This window comes from Buteo buteo, chromosome 9, assembly GCF_964188355.1.
Source record: "Buteo buteo chromosome 9, bButBut1.hap1.1, whole genome shotgun sequence".
NCBI classification, from domain to species: Eukaryota; Metazoa; Chordata; class Aves; order Accipitriformes; family Accipitridae; genus Buteo; species Buteo buteo.
This window is the reverse complement of record NC_134179.1, coordinates 25,660,084-25,678,146: the sequence shown is the minus strand read 5'-3', so window position 1 is coordinate 25,678,146 and position 18,063 is coordinate 25,660,084. Positions and strand designations below refer to the sequence as shown.

Sequence of the window (18,063 nt, the reverse complement as noted above, 5' to 3'; positions counted from 1 at the left end):
AAACCCAGTATCTGTAGTGATGTATTTTAGTCCATTCTATCAATTCCATCAGCACTGCCATAAACAAATTTCAATATGCAGATTAGTCTAGAATCATTTTTCTCCCTCTACTGGACACTGATGGCCATAAAATATGAAAAATATAATTTGGACGAGTTATGTTAAATGCACATATGTTTTAAATTTCATCTCTACAAATCAGAATACATTGGAACTACCTTTTTTGGTCTTGGATCTTGTTTACACTAGTTTAAGTAGCTAAATCAAGCCTGTGGCATCTGTCATATGCTGTTTCTCACTCATCAAAAATTGCATTTATATTTGCAACTAAAAAAGTTGGCAAATTCTTGGATGTTAAAGTTATAATTATGGTTAAACCTAGAGGCCAATGATGAATAGCTGTAAAAACATATAATGAAGAGAGGGTCGTTATTTCAACAAATTTACAGCTAACCACTTATTACAAGTTTTTTTTGTCAGAAAAAACAGAGCCAGAATAGGGCAATACTGAATCGTGATTATATGCAAACCATCTGGTGCTAAAGATGTTAATCTTACAGCACTTGAGAAACAAGTGAACAAGGTAAGCCTACTTCTGATAACAAATGGGGTGTTATTTTGGTTTTAAAAGAATCCTTTGAATAATTATCTCCTAATCAAACATTAAAAGTCAAGAGTTCCTAAATGTCTGATTGCTCACTTCAGAGTTAACAGATTAAAAGATATGTTTTCACTTTATAAAAACGTGGGCAATTTGTGGTTTTTATTTCAGATTCAAGTGCATTTTGATTATTTTTTTTTTCTGTTTAGGGCCTAACCTCACTCCCAGCCAAATCAATAGAAAAACTAGCTTGAATTTGGAATAGACGTGGTGCTAATAAAGAAGCAAGCCTCACAAGTCAGTAATGGTAAGTGGAATAGCATGCTTCTTCCGTCTCCTTTCAGTCCATGACTTCCTTCTGCATTTGACAAACACGGGCTGTTCTCGAGAACAACAGAGACATATTGTTCTTGCTTCCTGTAAGGTGATGTAACTGCAATGCTGAATGGATTAGCACTGATTCTGCATTTTCTGGAAAATGACATTATGTAGAAAACCACTGATTGCCATTCAGACTGTAGCAAGAAATAATAACCTGCTGTATCTGGCAGATTAGCAAATATTAACTTTTCCCTGTAAATTAGTCTTTAGTTTGCTCGTCATCTTCCCACCCCATTTACCTATTTCTTATCAGCAGAAGCAAATGCCAGGCATATCTCATCAAAAAAGGGGACTGCTCAATGCAAAAGCAAACAGAGGTACTGAAGGTACTGCAGTGGCTAATTTTTCTAATTACTCCAGAATTGATCTTCTGTCTACAGAAGCAATGGAAAACAATGACACGGGAGTAGGCTTCATGCCAACAAATTGATTAATCTTAACAAGATCAATTTTAACAGGATGGGTCTATCGATATGACATATAAACAGAACTATAAATACATAGAGTACTATTTTTCCTTATGTACCTATTTAAAAGAAAAACCTAATAATAATAATAAAAGAATAAACCATCCAATTTCGCAGTATTTCTGTTCAAAAACAGACTGCGGAAGTCTCAATGTCATTTCCTTTTCAAATCCATTTTGAATTCCTCAGAGATTCACTCCTGGCCTGCAAATAATCTGAAAGTTTGGGGTGTTGTCTCTTCATATTATATATTATTTCAAATGTCGAAGGATCTTTTCCTCGACTGGGTGGCCCTACCATGCCAAGTCAGTGCAGCTTTTGGCTATATGCTAGTTATTCCAACTGGTTTCCTTCTCCACGAAGAAATATTTTTGCTAATTGCCAAGCGTTGGAGTGTTCTCCCGGGCGAGCGTAAGAAACCGATACATGTAATAAACGTGTGTGGGGGGGATGGTTTTCCAGTTTGACAAGCACGAGGCTGATGCTGCTGAACTTGAAGCCGTTTGGGAACACAGAGAGAAGGAGGTTTAGGTGGGAATAATCGCGGAAGACAAGGGCTAATCGTTACCGAATCCTGTGGCGGGAGGGCCATCTCCTCACAGGGCACCCCGCGGGGCGGGGGGGGTGTCCCTCCCCCCGGGGACACCCCCCCCGCCCCCGGCAGCCCCCGCCAGGCTGAAGTGCCCCGTAGAGACGCGACGTGGCTCACCGGCCCCCAGGCCTCCCCACTCAGGACGCGGGTCGACCTGAACGCTAAGGCGAGGAGAGGCGGGAAGGGGCGGGGGTAGGTTATTTCTGCCCGGAGGCGGGGTCGGAGGGAGGCGCCCGGCGCTGGGGCCGCCTCAGCCCGTGCCGCCAGTGGCTTGGCAGCTGTCGCTCGGCGAAAGCAGGGGAGCCGAAGAGCGATCCTACAAGTGGTTCCTCCCCCCCCCCTCCCGCCGCGGCCGAGTAATTTCACCCGGAGGAAGAGCGAGGTCCTGCGGGCGGCAGGAGAAGGAGGTCGGGCTGCCGGGGGTCGGCTCGCCGGGGAGTCCCTGCAGGTGCGGGGGAGAAGGGAGCGGCGCGTCATGGTGCCGGCGGCAGACACCGAAGGAGGCTGTGCTCGTCTGCCCGCCTCCGGCAGCCTTCGCTAGCGCCCGCGGGGGAGCCCCTCGCTTCAGCCCGGCCGCCTCTTCCCTCCAGCAGCTCGGCGGGACCGTTCCGGGGCAGGCGGCGCGGCATGGCATCCGCCTAACCCCGGCCAGCGCAGCAGAGCCGGGGACGCGGCGCGGCGGCGGCGGCGGCTGCCTCTCCGCCGGGATGAGCGACTGCAGCGAGGGGATCATCAGCTTGCCGGTGCCCAGCCCTCCCGGCGGCGGCCCCCCCTGCGAGGAGGCGCTCGGCAGGCGGGCGCAAGGGGCCGACGCCGGCGCCCGCAGCCTCCTGCCCGACTTGGCCGCGCCGCCGCCCGGCACCCTCTGGGCTGAGGACGGCGCCGCCGCCGCCGCCCCGGGCATCGCGGCGCGGGCCAAGGGTGGCGGCAGGCGGACCGCCGTCACCTACGTGATCAACGAGGCGAGCCAGGGGCCGCTGCTGGCGGCGGAGAGCGGCGCCCTGCAGAGCCTGCGGGAGGCGTGCGAGGTGGTGGGGGCCGCGCTGGAGACCCTGCACTTCGGCAAGCTGGACTTCGGCGAGACGGCGGTGCTGGACCGCTTCTACAACGCAGGTGAGAGCGGCCCGCCGGGGCTGAGAGCCGCCGCGGCAGCGGCTCGGCCCGGGCCCGCCGTCACCTCCCTGGCCCGGGCCGCCCTGGGTTCACCGCGGGGCGGCGGGAGCAGGCGTGGCCCTCCCCCGCTGCGGGGTCAGCTCCGGCCGCGGAGCCCTCCGGGGGCTGAGCCCCGCGGTGCCCCCGGGCCTCCGTGACCCCCTTCGGGCGGCCACGGCGGTTACGGGGGAGGCAAAAGTGCGTCAGAGCCTGTTTTTGTCGTGTCCCGTCCCGTCCCCCCCTCCCCACTAATGCGTTTTAGAGGAGAAACTCTCTGTCAGCAAGCGTGCTGTGAATCAGCACGCGTGATTTTTACCTGTGGGTTAAACGTGACCCGGCTGTTGTCTCCCAGTCTCCCAACAGAGTGCAGGGTGCACGTTTTTACTAACACGCTGAGCTCTGGCTGAAGCAGGCAGGGCCCCGGGAGCTCCGAGAAGCCTGTTTGGCACCAGCCGTGTAGCTCAACAATTTCTTTGTGCAGACACAGTATCTGGGACGTGCCGCGTGTTTGTGCTTGGAAGTTTGTGCTTCCGATAGTGGTTGCATAAAACATTGGTGGTGGATGGGCTTGAGCAAAGAGCTGCGCGCACCGATCCGGTTAGTTGGCGAGAATAGCCCGTGCTGCATCCTCTCACCCCGGTTTGCCAGCTTTATCAGCTATAAAATTGTAACACCTTTTTTTGAAGGTGTGCTGACCCGAGGTTGTGTGTTACGATTTACTTGGCCCCATTTTTAACAATAATAACAAAAACTGCCCTGTCTTTTTTATGTTATTGACAGATATATGGCGTGAACATAGAATAAAAAAAGCCTGCTTACTAGATTTGTGAAGACTTCATACAACTAAAATTATAGTTCTGCATTAATGTCTTTTTGCCTTAAAAAAATCAGAAGCAGGAGATTGACCTGAGCTACAATTCTAAGCTTATTGTGTGGTGTGGTTTTTGCATAGGCGAATACATGCAAAAACAAGCGTTTAAAAAGTTTTGGCTGATATTGTAGTTTCCACTTCTCGGGGGGGAGGGGGGGGAGAGAAAGGGGGGGGGGGGGAACTGCCCCAAAACCAACCAACCACCCACCCACCCCTGGTGGTATTGTAGCCAGCTTCCACAGAAGAGTCTTTGGCATGGACATGCCTATGTGTGTCATCTCTTTGAAACTCTGCAAGCTTTGCCTCATGGACTGCTGCTTTCAGTTCAGTGAGGTGGGCCATTCTGAAGTGTGCAGTCGCAGCTTATTCCTTGTGCCTCTTGCAGAGCTGTGTCGCTAGAGGTAACATTCTCAAAAGTCATAGGAGCTGTCCTCACAGGTGGAAACAGGAAGGCCACAGAGCTTCATTATAGATCCTGTACTCTCCACATAGAGATAAGAGAGATTTGAAATTTCAAGCACCCTCTTCATTCCAGGGCAGGTGAAACCTGAGTCACTTTTGGTTCTGTTGTGGAAGCTGTCATGTAGTGAGGCTCACAGAGTTGAATTAGCCGTGATGTTTTTGTGCCTCTTATGTTGGTTAATTTTTAGACTCTGAGCTGTGCGATAGGCGGGGTCTTGGTGGTTCACAGAGGCTTTTCTTGTAATGGGAGACTTGACTTGAAGTGGGCCCCTTTTAATTCTGGCAGTAGGCGTCTGGCATATAGTGCTACATAACTGCACACTTATGTAATATAGTTTTTGTATTTTAATGGCTTTTGAGCAAACTGTGTAAATGTGAAAACATTACTTTTTCTTTCAGTACTATTTGGCTGTGGGAATTTAATCAAAGTATTGCAAAACAGGAAAAAATACTTTGCTGTTCTTTAGTAGCAAAGCTCGTAAACATGTAAAGAAGTAGGAGAGTTCATCGCATCCAGCTCTTGGACTAAAGAGAGCTGGATGTAGAAGTTTGTGTCTGCTCCACATATATGCTGTACTGTCTGAGCTGACGAGTCATAAACCAGCTGTGATCCCAAAACTGTGTTGTGCTGCTGACTCTGAGGCTGAACTTAGGTCTAGAAGGATCTGTGAGTTTTCATACTTGTTTGTTCCTGTTGCATTTTGTACACTCTCTTTCTATATTTTCAAGAACTAGCTGTTCTCCAGAAACTTCAAGCTAGCAAAACAATGGCTTTCAGGTTAGGAACAGAACAGCATTAAAGAGTAGAAACTGTGTAAGCTGAAGAATGCAAATGGGGAGCAGTGTAGGGAACAAAACCAAGATGGTCATGGAGGGTGTAACTATTGCATAGGCTTTTTTTTTAACTGCTTGAACAGGGTGGGGAGGGAGGCATTTATAGGTGACCTACAGTCCTTCCCTATTCCCCTTCTTGTCTTCTCTCTTGCTGTATGCTTTTAGTGATCAAAGATGGTATTAGTAATTTTGATAAAGAATGTCTGCACACTACATGATTTAAATAATATAGTGTATGAACATCGTACAGCATGACTGAATGTCAAATAAGAATTTAGCAGTAAAAGTACTTTCAAATTAAGTAATGGTTAATTGGTCTTATTCAAGTTATCAAGTCTCACTGGACTCAGTGTAAAGGCCAACTAAGTTACAAGAATAATGAGTGATGTGATTTTATGAAGGTTTGGAAAATCAAGCTTATAACTGTTTGAATGAAATAATAAACCTCTCAACTCTTGTAATGCATATAAATCAACTGTGATTTGATGGGGGGAAGAGCTACAGTATAATGTATCTGTCTATTATCAAGTCTTCCCTCTTTAATATCTTATTTCTGCTTTGTATAACAGTCTGAACTCTTGCTGATCTCTGATGTAGGTTCACTCCATGCCTTTCACTGCTTCAAAGGGAACTTCAAGGAGTATTAAATCTAATCTCAGATGTAAATACTCATCATCCACTCTAAATGTGGATTAGCCTCCTAATAATCTTCTTCTGCCAGCTTCAGTCAACTGATGGTCCTTAAATGCTGAGGCATAATTAGCAATGCATATGAGTAGTGAGTAGGTCTCAGCTATGTATAATTGAACCATTCAAGCACCAAATACTAAGAATGAGCCTATTCTAGCACTTCTGCTTGCATCGTTTAAATTCTGCTTGATTTCAGAAAAAAAAAGCAAAACGCATCTTGAGAAGCAATTGTCAAATCAGTCCTAAAAACTCTTGGAAGTGTGTCTGACAGAAATAGAGATTTCAACGTTTATCACATTTTCCTCCACCTAAAGAGATAGTAAGGTGAGGAGAGGAAAATCTAGTCCGACTTCTTGTAAAACTCGATGTATCTGGGTTTGATCAGCTGTCTCAAAGGCTTTTTTTGTTCATGAAGAGGATACTTAGAGGTTGGGTTTTTTTGGTTTTATTGTTTTGGGTTTTTTTCCTCCAGTTGTATTAAGCTGCTGCAGGTCTCTCAAATTCAGCTTAATTTCTAAACAGTTCAGGAATGTTTAAAGAGTCAGGCAATTAGAGATATGCCAAAATATAGCAGGGAAACCTTTCTACAATGCAGTAGATACTCATGGTGTCTTAGAAGTTACTGTAACCATTGATATTTGTAATTAAATGGTATTTTCTCTACATTATAATGACCAGATCTGCATATCCTGTTGATTTTTTTTTTCTTTAATTGCTCAGTTCCTTTTGAAAACTGAGCCATAAATGAGAATAGGCACACAAGAGTGTGTATGTCTTAGGTAAGCATTCATATTTTTTCTTTCCCGTCTTTTTTTAGGCAATTGAAATTAGGATGATTTGCTTTCTGTGCAGATCTTTACATGGTCATTTTGTATTACACAAATGCATTAAGGACTATCTGAAGTGAGTGTTTTAGAAAAAGAAAAAAGGTAGAAGTACTGTAAAAGAAAAAAATACCCTGAATCAGTAATCTGGGTCAGGTCTTCATGGGAGGGAGGTGCTCTAAGTCAAGCTAATTTCTTCACGCAGGCTTTTAGGATTAGGCAGATTTTTGTTGATTAAAGAAATACCTCATTTGGCTTGTAATCTGGCATTTACTTTTAAATTGTATTGATTTTAAAGGGCAGGGTAAGTTAGGGGTGAGTGTTCAGTTGACTAGCAAGACAAGTGGTGTACAAGTGTCAAAACCAGGATAACTAATAAAGAGAGGTTTTTTGAACAACCTGTGGAGTACAGTACTGTAAAGGTGAAAGTTGTGCTCTTTCTTCTTTAAGAAGTTAGTAATCTCATATCTGGGGAGAGATACACCTTATCAGAAATCTGTCTTATTCTGAAGTACCTTGCACTGTCTTTTGGAGAAACTTCTGTTAACTTACAATGCATGATAGAGGGATCACTTGGAGTAGTATTTTCAGATGTGTGTTCCTCCTGCTTGTCTGCCTTGCAAGATTAAGATACAGAACAAAATTAATCTTTTGAAAGAATGGTAACTTGTCAGAAGCACAGTATCAAGCATTCTGACTTCTGTGTACAAGCTCACAGGGACAAATAGAAGATAAGAAAGATCCCGCAGTCTGTGACTGAGGAGGCTCTGGGTTCTCTAATCTGTGCAGTCACTTGTTTTAGGGTGGTTTTGAAGCTAAACAGTTTGACTGATGTGTTTGTCATACAAATCTTTCTTGTAACTTTAAAGCTGTGTTATACTAGGGAAGTTGCTTTTCTTCAGCTTCTTATGCTCAAGTTCTATGAATGAATGGCCCTTACCATATTATTTTGTACTAACACTGTTGCGTGGGGCTATTGAGGGAATTCCCCGTAACAGCTATGATTGACTAAAATAGAGTTCATCGAATAGCAGATAATAAAATGGGTTTAGCCTCTTATCACAGTTTCTAGAATTCAGCATCACTGCTTTTAGAATTCATGCAGGCTTGGGCTAGAAATTGTCAGTGTCAGCTTATTGGGCTTAGAAACATATTGTGCAATGTACTTGGGGAGAATCTTGGCATACAAAATGACAAAATCTTCAGAGAGCCAGTACAGTCATTTGTGTGGAAAGTGAACTTTGTTTGGAAGGTGGTCTACACCTAAATTGTTTCAGCAGCGCTATGTTGCAAGTGATGAGTTGGAGCAAGAAATGCTAAGTAATTTAATAATGCAGGTGGTGTGCAGAATAGAGTTGATCATTATAGCCGTACTCTCAAGATAGACTCAGGGATGTGAGGTGTTATGAGTACGGAATCTTTGTGTCTGAATGCTTAGTGTATATTGTAACATTTAAATGGGGTGCGTTATAAAGCTCTTTTTGACTCTGGATATTGATTCTAGACTCTATTAGAAGGCAGCATTAGAAACCTAAAACATATGCACGGCATGTTGTCAACGTAAAACAATATTTCATTCTGAAGCACCTGAATATGATCTATCACTACAACAAAAATGATGATGGTGAGTCTGGAAAAAAAAAATACAATCCTGATATAAAGTTTCTTTTGTCTGTTCATAGTTAGTGCTAGTGAAAAACTTCTGAATTTATGAAGAAATTACGGGATTTGAAACAACATATTCACAAATACTTCCATTGCTGGACCAGCTGTAAATTTTACAACCAGATTCCAGTATTGGTACTGTATGCATAACTTCCATCAGGCTACCTGTCAATAGGTGACTGGAAGACTAGTATCCCATCAGGTTCTGTATGAAGGAGGAAGAGCACAGCAGATGCATGGAGGGCATGTATGGAGTCGAGGCATGTGGGCTGTGAGACCTGGCTTCCCTTTCAAACTTAGTCACTGGCCTGTCCTAGCAGTTTGTAGCTCTACTGTGCAGCAAGGGCTTCCTGGGGCCTCTCCCCCAGCTGAGAGGCTTGTACAGCATCTAGCATGGGTGTTCTGGGCACAGAAGCGTGATCCTAGAGTGAATTTCCAGCCATTGCTATAATGTAAATAATATTAAGGGTATGCTCTTAACAGTGCTTATTTACTAGATCTCCCAGTGATATCAGTGAGACACCTGGATAGACAGTCCACATCCAGGCTTTTGTTGGATTATTAGAAGTTACAGGCTTTTGAAATGCTACTTTCTCTGTTAAGTGCATCAGGGTGTTAGAGCTAGTTTTCAAATACTGTGTGCTGCATAGTGTTTGAAGTGGTGGGAGAAATGCAGGTTATGAAATTATTAAGGTCTCTTAAAATACAGTAGAGATGTAAAACTCATTGTGAGGCATCTGTAAGAGCAGACAACATGAAAGTATATTCCCCAGTGGAGAAAACACTGAATTGAGCTAGATAAATGCTTTTTGAGAGTAATGCAGAAGAAAGCCTGTGACTGATTTTTCTGCAGTTTGTACTTCTGTAGCTCTGAACAGGATGTGTCATACAGAAATGGCTCCTGAATTTACCGCAGCCGTGATAAGGATTTGACTTCTCTTTTTAGTCACTTTCTAAAGTAAAGGAGGATACAAAAAGCTGTAAATGTAGCAAGTGACAACAGAGTGAAACAAATTATGTTAAAGCCTAAAGGGTTAAGTGAAAAGTGAGGCCTTAATACATCGTTTAGCACCTTTATCCTTAGTAAATTTTCCAGTCTGTTATGGTCTTAAATAAAATTAAGTTAAGCAAGTGCAAGTTTCATTACTATGGCAGTTCATTTTCTTTCATCTCTCAGTAGAGAAAAGCTGAGTTTTAAGTGTATTCTGTGATGCTGGTCATTTAAAACTTGTTCCTTTTTTTCCCCAGCCCTTTGGAACAGTCACTATTTAGAACTGTTGTATTCATACGCATAGGGAACCTGCAAGTTGTAAGCTATACCCAAAGAAACTCAAACTCAGTGGCTTAATGATGATATGGATTTTGCACATTTGTGATTAATAAAATGGAAGTTATTGCTGGAACTGCCACCTTTCATCATAAGCTCCCTGCTTTAGATTGTCGCTGAACATCCACTGTCCACAGTTGTCTCTTGCTGCTTATTTTGTATGGCTTCTCTGGGGGTTTATATTCAGCGATACAGATGTACTTAGAAGTACAGCATTTGTTAGAATGAGATAGACATATGAAGCAGTCAGTCTTGTACAGCAGAATATGTGTGTGACAGATGACAGCACAATCTGTTTTGACAATTGGGGGAATTTTCTGGTAATCACTGATGGGTAGATTTCTGTAAGAAGTTTGTAATTGTTTGTATTCCAAGAGAAAATGAACCTCAGGCTGAGCTTGACACACAAGCACAGGCTGCTTCTTTTTAGTGTATATTACTTTTTTTTCCCTCTGAGACCAAATTTATTCCTTGACTGGAGCAGATACAATCCTTCTTTCAGTTATGAAGAGCTGCTGATCAGCTACTAACAACGGCATGTTGAATTCTCTTCTAAATCATGTCCACCTTTATTCATAACCTTTGGGATGCATTCAGTTGCAGCATGGGGTTTAAAGATTTCCCACAGACTGACTCATTTGAAGTCAGTGGGAATCTGCACTCTTTCAAATCCCACAAGAAATGTACGTTTTGATTTAGGAACTAGATACCCTCGTAAAAATTCGGCTTTGCATTTCTCCCTTACTGTAATAAAGTAAATGAGTTGCTCTGGGACTTGCTTGCTGATGGCATCAGTGGATGTCTCTTGCAGAGTGTGCACTCTGGGTGAGTAACCAGCTGGTGCTTTCAGTGGTGAAGACAGCTTTTCAGTGATGTTTTCATGCAAGAGTTATCCGTAACTCTTGCAGAGAGTTTTATCTCATCTTCCCCTTTACACAATACCTGTCTGGTACAGGTATAATAGTGCTTTCAGTACAGTTTTTCTGGCTTACTAGGGAATATAGACTGAAACCTGCAGTCTCTGAAGCGTGAAGGTGCAGGTTAAGTAATTATCAAGAGTTGAAAGTCCTCCAGCGCCTTCCCATGGACTTTGTGCTTCCAAGAGAAGCGTGTGCTGCAATGTGCGGGAGTGCCTAAGTCAGTCATCTGACCATAGCACAGAAAGCCCTGGGTGTGAACAAGGAAGACTCAGTGATGTACCAAGAAGAAAGGAATGCTTGTACTGCTGTCGGTATTCACTTATGGTTCTGCAGTGGGGGCTCTCATGCTTTGGATAAATTTATTCAGTTATGTTGATACGATAACAGAGTGCTTCATTTAACTCCACCATAGCGGCACACCCATAAGATTAAAAGCTCCTACTTCCACTGCTCCACCTTCAGTATGATTTTTACAGCTATGCATGCTTTTGAATGTATGGATGCCCTCCACTGGTTCTGCTTCCATGTGCCAGCAATAACGTGGCATGATGGTGAAAGCCAGGTTGTTGGTTGTGTGCTGCATCCTGTCTTCACTTGCTCATTGCAGCTTGTGCCATCAGTGGAAGTGACGTGCAGCGTCTGTGGAGAAGGGCAGAAGCTATTTGCCTCCCAAATATAACGTTGTCTTCCAGATCGCAGTTGGAAATGAGAAGTTTTTGCCAATTGGTGTGAAGAACTGAGAATCCTTCCAAGTCTCCTTGGGAGCAGAATTTGGTCAGTTCCAAACTCTGACACCATTCCTGGGTCAAGTGCAATTGCAAAAGGCTCAGTGACACTGTCCCAATCACTTTCACTAAAAAAGAAGTTGTTGTTACCTGTGTGTGTAAACAGGACTTCAGTTTATTTACAGTTCTGTTTCCTTGAGGTCAGTTTCAATTTTTGTTTTCTGCAGAGCTGAACTCCACTGGTACTTCATATAATAATAATAAATACACTTCATATGATACTTGGAGTCCTTTAATGTATAGTCTCTTATGGGGGTTTTCAGTGACCTTGCAAATCATGCAAACTGCTGTGCAGAAACTATTTTTTTTTGCTTATGATGATGGAACTTATTTCAGGAGGTAAACTTCCCTGATTAATTAATTCAGTATTTGTATATTATTTACATTTCAAGACTGTTAAGCCCATGTGACTCTACCTTCCACAACTGTTTTTTATGAGTGTATGTTAATTAGGAGAGGTACAGAACTTCTTAAAGATTCCGGGTTTTTTTATTTTATTTTGAGACTGTATAACTCAAAACCTTGGTGGTTCTAGTTTCATTTTATTTCTGCTGGAGATTTTTATTCCTTTTATGTCTTTCAGGGTTGTCACTGAATTTGGGAATTTTCCTGATTTGTTAACCAGGAATAACAACTCTGGGTATAGTAAGTGTTGCGCATATGAAGCATAGGAGAGGTTGCAGGGCAAACCAGAAAGAAAGTGGCACTTCCAAAATATCCTGTACAGTCATACCATTGCTGTACAAAGGAGGATTAATTATATTTTTGAAAGGGTGCTGGTAGCGGGTGGGAAAGAGCATGTTCCCTAGTGCTGCAGCTCTAAAGGGAGGAGGGGAGACAAGACATTACCCTTGTGGTGAGAGCAGACTGATGTGGCCAGTGCTGTTACCTTTGAGGGAGTGCTGGGATCTTGCAGCACTGCCTGCTTCTGGTCTGTCCTTGAGGGATTATGTTCTTTCCTACCCCTAGATCGAGAGTGAGCAGAGGACTCTTTTTTTTTTTTTTTCCCACTCCTTCCACCTCCCCCTGCTTCTACTTGCTCTCTCAGACCGAGGGCAGCACATAGGTACCCTGACTTACTACAGCCATAGAAAGCCATCTCCAGTGGTGAAGTCTGAACTTCACATGGCATTGCTGAGTCCAGGTCTGTAGCTGGCATGAAAGTACTTCCTCAGCCCCTCAGCGTGAGGGAGGAAGCCCTCTGGCCTGGGCTAGAAGTGAGGACAAATGCTGTATGCTGGATTCTGGACAAGCCTTCTCCTAGGCTGGGCCCAATGTGGGCAGCCCTGTCCAGGGTCAAGAATGCACAATGCAGCCCAGCCCGGCTGTGCTAGTGGCTTTTTGCTGGACCAGTCTCTGGTTTCTGACCAGAACTCTCTGTTTGCAGATGAGTTTTCAAGTGTCTCATGGGCTGGATTTAGCTGCCACTCAATGAGCTTGTATTGAAGCTTTACTCGGATGGACTTATTTCTTTGAGGCTTAATAACAACAGAAGTTTGTGGAGGTCATTAAGTGTGAAGTGGTTTTAACTTGGTTTAAATACCTCAACACACTTGGGTGTATTTCATAATTTTGAGGAAATTGGAGAAAGTGTTAAAAGTATGCATTCTAAAAGTGCTCCACAAAAGAAGCAAGAAAATAGGGATTCTTGCCAGTAATTCTGTTACCAGAACCCATGATCTCCCTTTTCCAGCTGATGCAAGAAGGCCAAAATGCAATAAAAGTGCTAGGAAAATGGACTAATCTAAAGCAAGAGCTTCTGCAGCAAATCCTGCCAGATGGGTGTGTAACTGGAAAACTTCCAGTCCCTTTTGTTGCTTAATTGCTTGCATTTTGGTCTGTTTTCTGTGGTGTCCCAGAAGTGTCTCTGCTTTGAATGATCAGTGTGTTGACAACCTGATATTTTGTCTCTATTTATTTCTTCTCTGTTCAAGTACTTTAATAGTAGCTCCAGTGGAAAAAATTCCTGGTAGGCAGACTTTCCAAGCCTTAGTGGATTTCAGTTTATGCTGTGACTGGTTGCAAACTGGCAGTTGCCTGTCTTCAGGATTTAATTCAGTTCTTAAGAAATTATTTATTCCTTATCCATTATGATTTGAAGCTATTGATTTAGAGCTACTGCCATGGTAATTTCTAGCCGTACTTTTGCAGTAGAACTGTCTCAGACTTCCAACACTAAAAGGCCTAGTTGGCATGGCATATTTTCAAATAATCTTTAATGCTGATAAATAAATAAATACAAGTAAAGTGACAGTTACTGCAATATGCTTGTCAATACCAGAAAAGAGAATTATCCTCCTGCTAAGAGTATATTGGTGCCTGCTTCTAGCTGTAGTGCTAAGTAGGATAAGAAGATCATAAAATCCATTTTTGTATGCACTTACTCTCAAAAGGTAGAGTATATTGTATCCCTTTGAGGTGCAGTCCCATGGCAGCTTAAGTGGATGAAAAGCTGGACCAACACACTTCTCCCTGGTGCTGCTTTCAGTGTTCAGAGAGTTACGTGATGAGGCAGGTCAGGGAGCCAACCTGATTGCTAACTCACCCCTTTATTTCTTTTTGGTTAGCTTTCTGTTGAGTAAGTTCTCTGAGCTGAGCACGCGTTCCAGACAGACCAAAAGCAGGACGTCAGCAACCTGAGTTGAGATTGCCTAAAGGTGTGGTTTCATGTTATTCTTGATCCTGTCTCGTTGTGGGTTGCCTCATATCCTTTCCTGTTCCGGTAAGGGTGGCTAAGGAGTGTGTTTTGTGTTGGCTGTGCCAGCTGTTTGTGCTCTCAGCCTGATGTTTTTCAGAAACTTTCAGTTTATGGGAAGGTTTGAAAACATTGTTTGGGTTTTGCTCTGCATTGGAACAAAAACTTCAGGACATCTTATCAGCTGAAAGTTCAAAGATTTTTGCCACTCAAATTGAAATTTTGTGACCGCACTTCTGCCAGCAAATGAGAGCATTCATGGATACCAGAGTTCAGTTGCCTGTCCTGTTAATGGTTTTGGCCTGGGCCAACTAGTACAGTCTCAGTAGCATTTCCAGTGGCCAGTCTGAAGGCAGCAACCTGATGCTAGGAGAACTTAAGGTGTGTATAAGCCATTCCAGGCCACTTGGTCCTCATGCACAAGTGGGGCCTGGGGGATGTTTGATCAATTGGCATTGCTTTAGTGGTTTCCTAGTTAAGGTGTAGCAAGCGTGCTTCTTTGAAGAGATTTGAAGCTTGTGTTGACAGCTGAGGATGTGCAGTGTTGCACTGCCATATCTCTTCAGGGAGGTGGGTTAAAGATACTGCATCTGTGAAGGCACAATTCCAGCAACTATCTTAGCTTCCAAATTCAGTCTTTCTTGGAGCCCTTAAGCTGAATCAAGGGCAGTGGGTAGCTATTGCAAGTCTTAGGCCTCAACAATCATCAAGCAAGTAGTCTGCTAATATGTGCTGTCTGTTGAAAAGGAATCTTTCCAAAAAGCACCTTATAGAACTAGATTGCAAGTGTAGCATTTGTGCATCTTTTCCAGCATGGATCATCAGTTCCTTTGTATCTGCATGTAACATGCAAAAAGTCATGATTGTATATGATGTAAAAGCTTAATTTTCCATTTTAGTACCTTTGGACTGTCGGTCCAATTGTAAGGCATAACTGAGAGAGCACGACTCAGTTCCTGTTTTGATAAAAGGTATAATATTTTTCAGTGATTAATTCAGCATAATATAACTGTTCTGCATTACTGTAGTTATACTGGAAAACCTTCAGTGTAGAAAATGAAGAAGGTTGAGAAAGAAACAAATGAAGTTTCAGGAGCTTAATTTGGACTCATGCTATTGTAAATGATTTGTTCAATGCTGGCAGAATTGGTTCCTAGGTTTTGTGGTTTAATGTGCTGGTCTTTGTATCCAGGTATTTTTTGGACAAATCTCGGTATTCCTCAGTGAAAGAGTGGTTAATCTGCTCAAAATGAGTGTGTGAATAGGTGGTAGCTGTTGTCACTTTTTTTTTCTTTGCAGTGTATCAAGTATTTCTTGATCCTAAATGATTCTCTTTCTCCTCTTTAGAAGTTGAAGAAGAGGCTGAAGCATGAGAATTCAAGTGTTAATACTGTATAAATGCAAACTGAGATGCATTTCTTACCAGCTGTGTCGGTTATTTAGTTTGTGTAAAGCTGAATATCTATTTCGCTGGCAATTATTTAAAGACTGGCATCTGTGTAGCTTTCCTATTCACATCAGTAATTGTTGTAGGAAGAAAAGAATTCTGTTTTTAGCATAAATGACTGTTATCTTACCATTTCATCACTTCAGCCTGAATGGAGCTTGAAGTCTATGTTGAATCCTGCAGTTAGATCTTGCATACTGAGTTATTTTAGGTACTTGGTACCAGGCCACTTGGAATACTAACTGAATTCCAGAAATTATTTGGAATGAGAACACTTTTACCTGTACATAGAATACAGAAGGAATAGAAATATAAGTTTAAATAAATCACCTGTTAAATACGTAAATGGTCATGCCTACCATTTTGGCTCTATTAACCTATGCCAGTTATCAAACTTTCTCTTGGACCACTGATTTAGCCAGTTGGAATTGATGAATTCATAAGCTGCTTCTAGTATCATTTCCTTGGTTCAGTTGTGGACTAGTTAGTGTGACTTTTTGCTGTCTGCTGTGATTCAAGAGATTTGGGTGATGGATTAGTTTGTAGTTTATTTTCTCAAATTAAATGTTTGACTGCGTTCCTATTCTTTTGGTCCTTGTTCTTACTGAAAAATATGACACTATGCAAGACAGTTATGGTGCTAGTTCTGTTTCAAAAACTGCTACTGGAAAAATAATATTTTTTTTTCTAAACATGGAGTTAGGTGCTGTGCTAGCTTGGTGAATGTCCATATATAAATACTTCAGAATCAAATTCAACACTTAGTGCTCCAGGTGTTTTATCTTGAAGTTGTTTCTACCAGCTATGATGCTGGCCATTCCTGTTTGCGGATAATATGTCTACTTGTGGATTTCATCTATAGATCCTAAAGCACTTTATCAAGTGAACGAATAGCAAGCTCATCATTTTAAGGATAGTGTGAAACCAGGACAGAGAGTCAAGTGACTTGCCTCTGAGGTGTGGCAGTAGGCTGTAGCTAGAGCTGAGGAGAGAACTCAGGTTTCCTGAGTTTGTGAGCTGCTGGCTAGATCAGATGGGCTGCTGCTGTGATCATTAGTGATTTAGATATGACTCATTTCTGTTAAGAAGACAAGAACATCTATGAATGATCCTTAACATCAAACCAGAAGAGAAGTTTTAAAAACTCTTACATGGTGGTTGGATGTTAGAATCTACTGCAGTAACTCTAAACCAGTGCTGTAACAAAATAAGAGCAGCTTTTGGTACTGGAATCATATGTAAAGACAGTTTGCCTTTGGAAGTAAAGTCTGAGTATTCGTGTAGTCGTATAGAGTAACAGTACAGGTAACGGGTAACAGTAAGTCAAGGCTATTCTTCTTGCTGTAAAACTGAATTGAATGAGAATTAAAACATAGCTATCGCAGGCCATCTGGAGTTACCATTGACAAAGCCAAATGTGGACCTGCTTATCAGACCTGTTTAATCTCGTTTTGCAGCAATTGGCAGCCATCATGTCAAGCGTTAAGAATTTAACTCAGATGAGTCATATCCGTTTTCTGTTGTGGGATGCAATATTGCAGTTAACTTGTGAGGCTGGGCAGTTGGTGCTGCCTTGGTGGCAGATGGTGTGGTAGTGTGAGCAGTAGTAACTTTAGGTTTGTAGTATTTTTGGTATTGGTTTGCAAATTAATAGTTGCTTCTCAGGAAATTTGAGTGTGAAAACCCAGGAACTTAAATACTAAGTAACTTCTTGTGTGCACACACGCGTTATTTTGGTAGAGCAACTAGTGTAAAGTTTTGTCCTCCTCAATAAGAACAAGGCATGTATCTCCTCTCCCCTTTACGGATACTCTCACTCTTACCCTGACAGGCTTGAATGAGATGTGAGGCGTAGCTATGTGATCTGTGGATCTGTGCTCTGACTGGCTAAACCAAAGAGTCAGATCTTAAATTCTGAAATTAATTTCAAACTTTTTGTATGTAAAAGGGAGATGAACTTAAGCTGGATAAAGCAGCCTGGATGAATCTGTGTCTGTCTGAACTTAAAAGATGTTCTGGTTCTAATAAAGCTGCTATGCCAGCAGTTCCAAACATTCAGTGATCGTGCACTCTGTGCCTAAATTAAGAAGCTGGATCAGAATCACAGCTTGCAAAAAAACCTGGTATGCTTCAGCTTCGAATATGTCTTCTAAATTAACTTAAATTTTATAAGCCTAACATTCTCAAAATTTCAGGTTTTCCATTTTTTTTGCTAGATGAGGGCTCTGTTTTATTTTATCCAAAACTTTTGTAATCATTGTCCTCAGGAACCGGTGAGAGATGAAGCTTACAAAAGGACAGCCATTCCAAACTTTCTTGTAGCTAGCAATAATACTTGCACTGTAATCAA

General features: G+C 42.5%; 1 protein-coding gene across 2 annotated transcripts in view; it reads left to right on the top strand.

The window, feature by feature from the left end:
- Positions 1 to 2,303: 2,303 nt before the first annotated feature.
- The window catches only part of MAP3K5 (mitogen-activated protein kinase kinase kinase 5), a 107,641-nt gene continuing 91,881 nt past the window's right edge, over positions 2,304 to 18,063 (top strand). The window contains exons 1-2 of one of the 2 annotated variants that reach the window (XM_075035798.1): positions 2,304 to 2,489; positions 2,635 to 3,154. In XM_075035798.1, coding sequence (XP_074891899.1) covers positions 2,749 to 3,154 — 406 coding nt within the window. In that variant the 5' untranslated portion in view covers positions 2,304 to 2,489; positions 2,635 to 2,748. Of the gene's footprint in view, positions 3,155 to 18,063 lie in introns of both variants that reach the window. The other variant, XM_075035799.1, reaches the window with a different exon arrangement.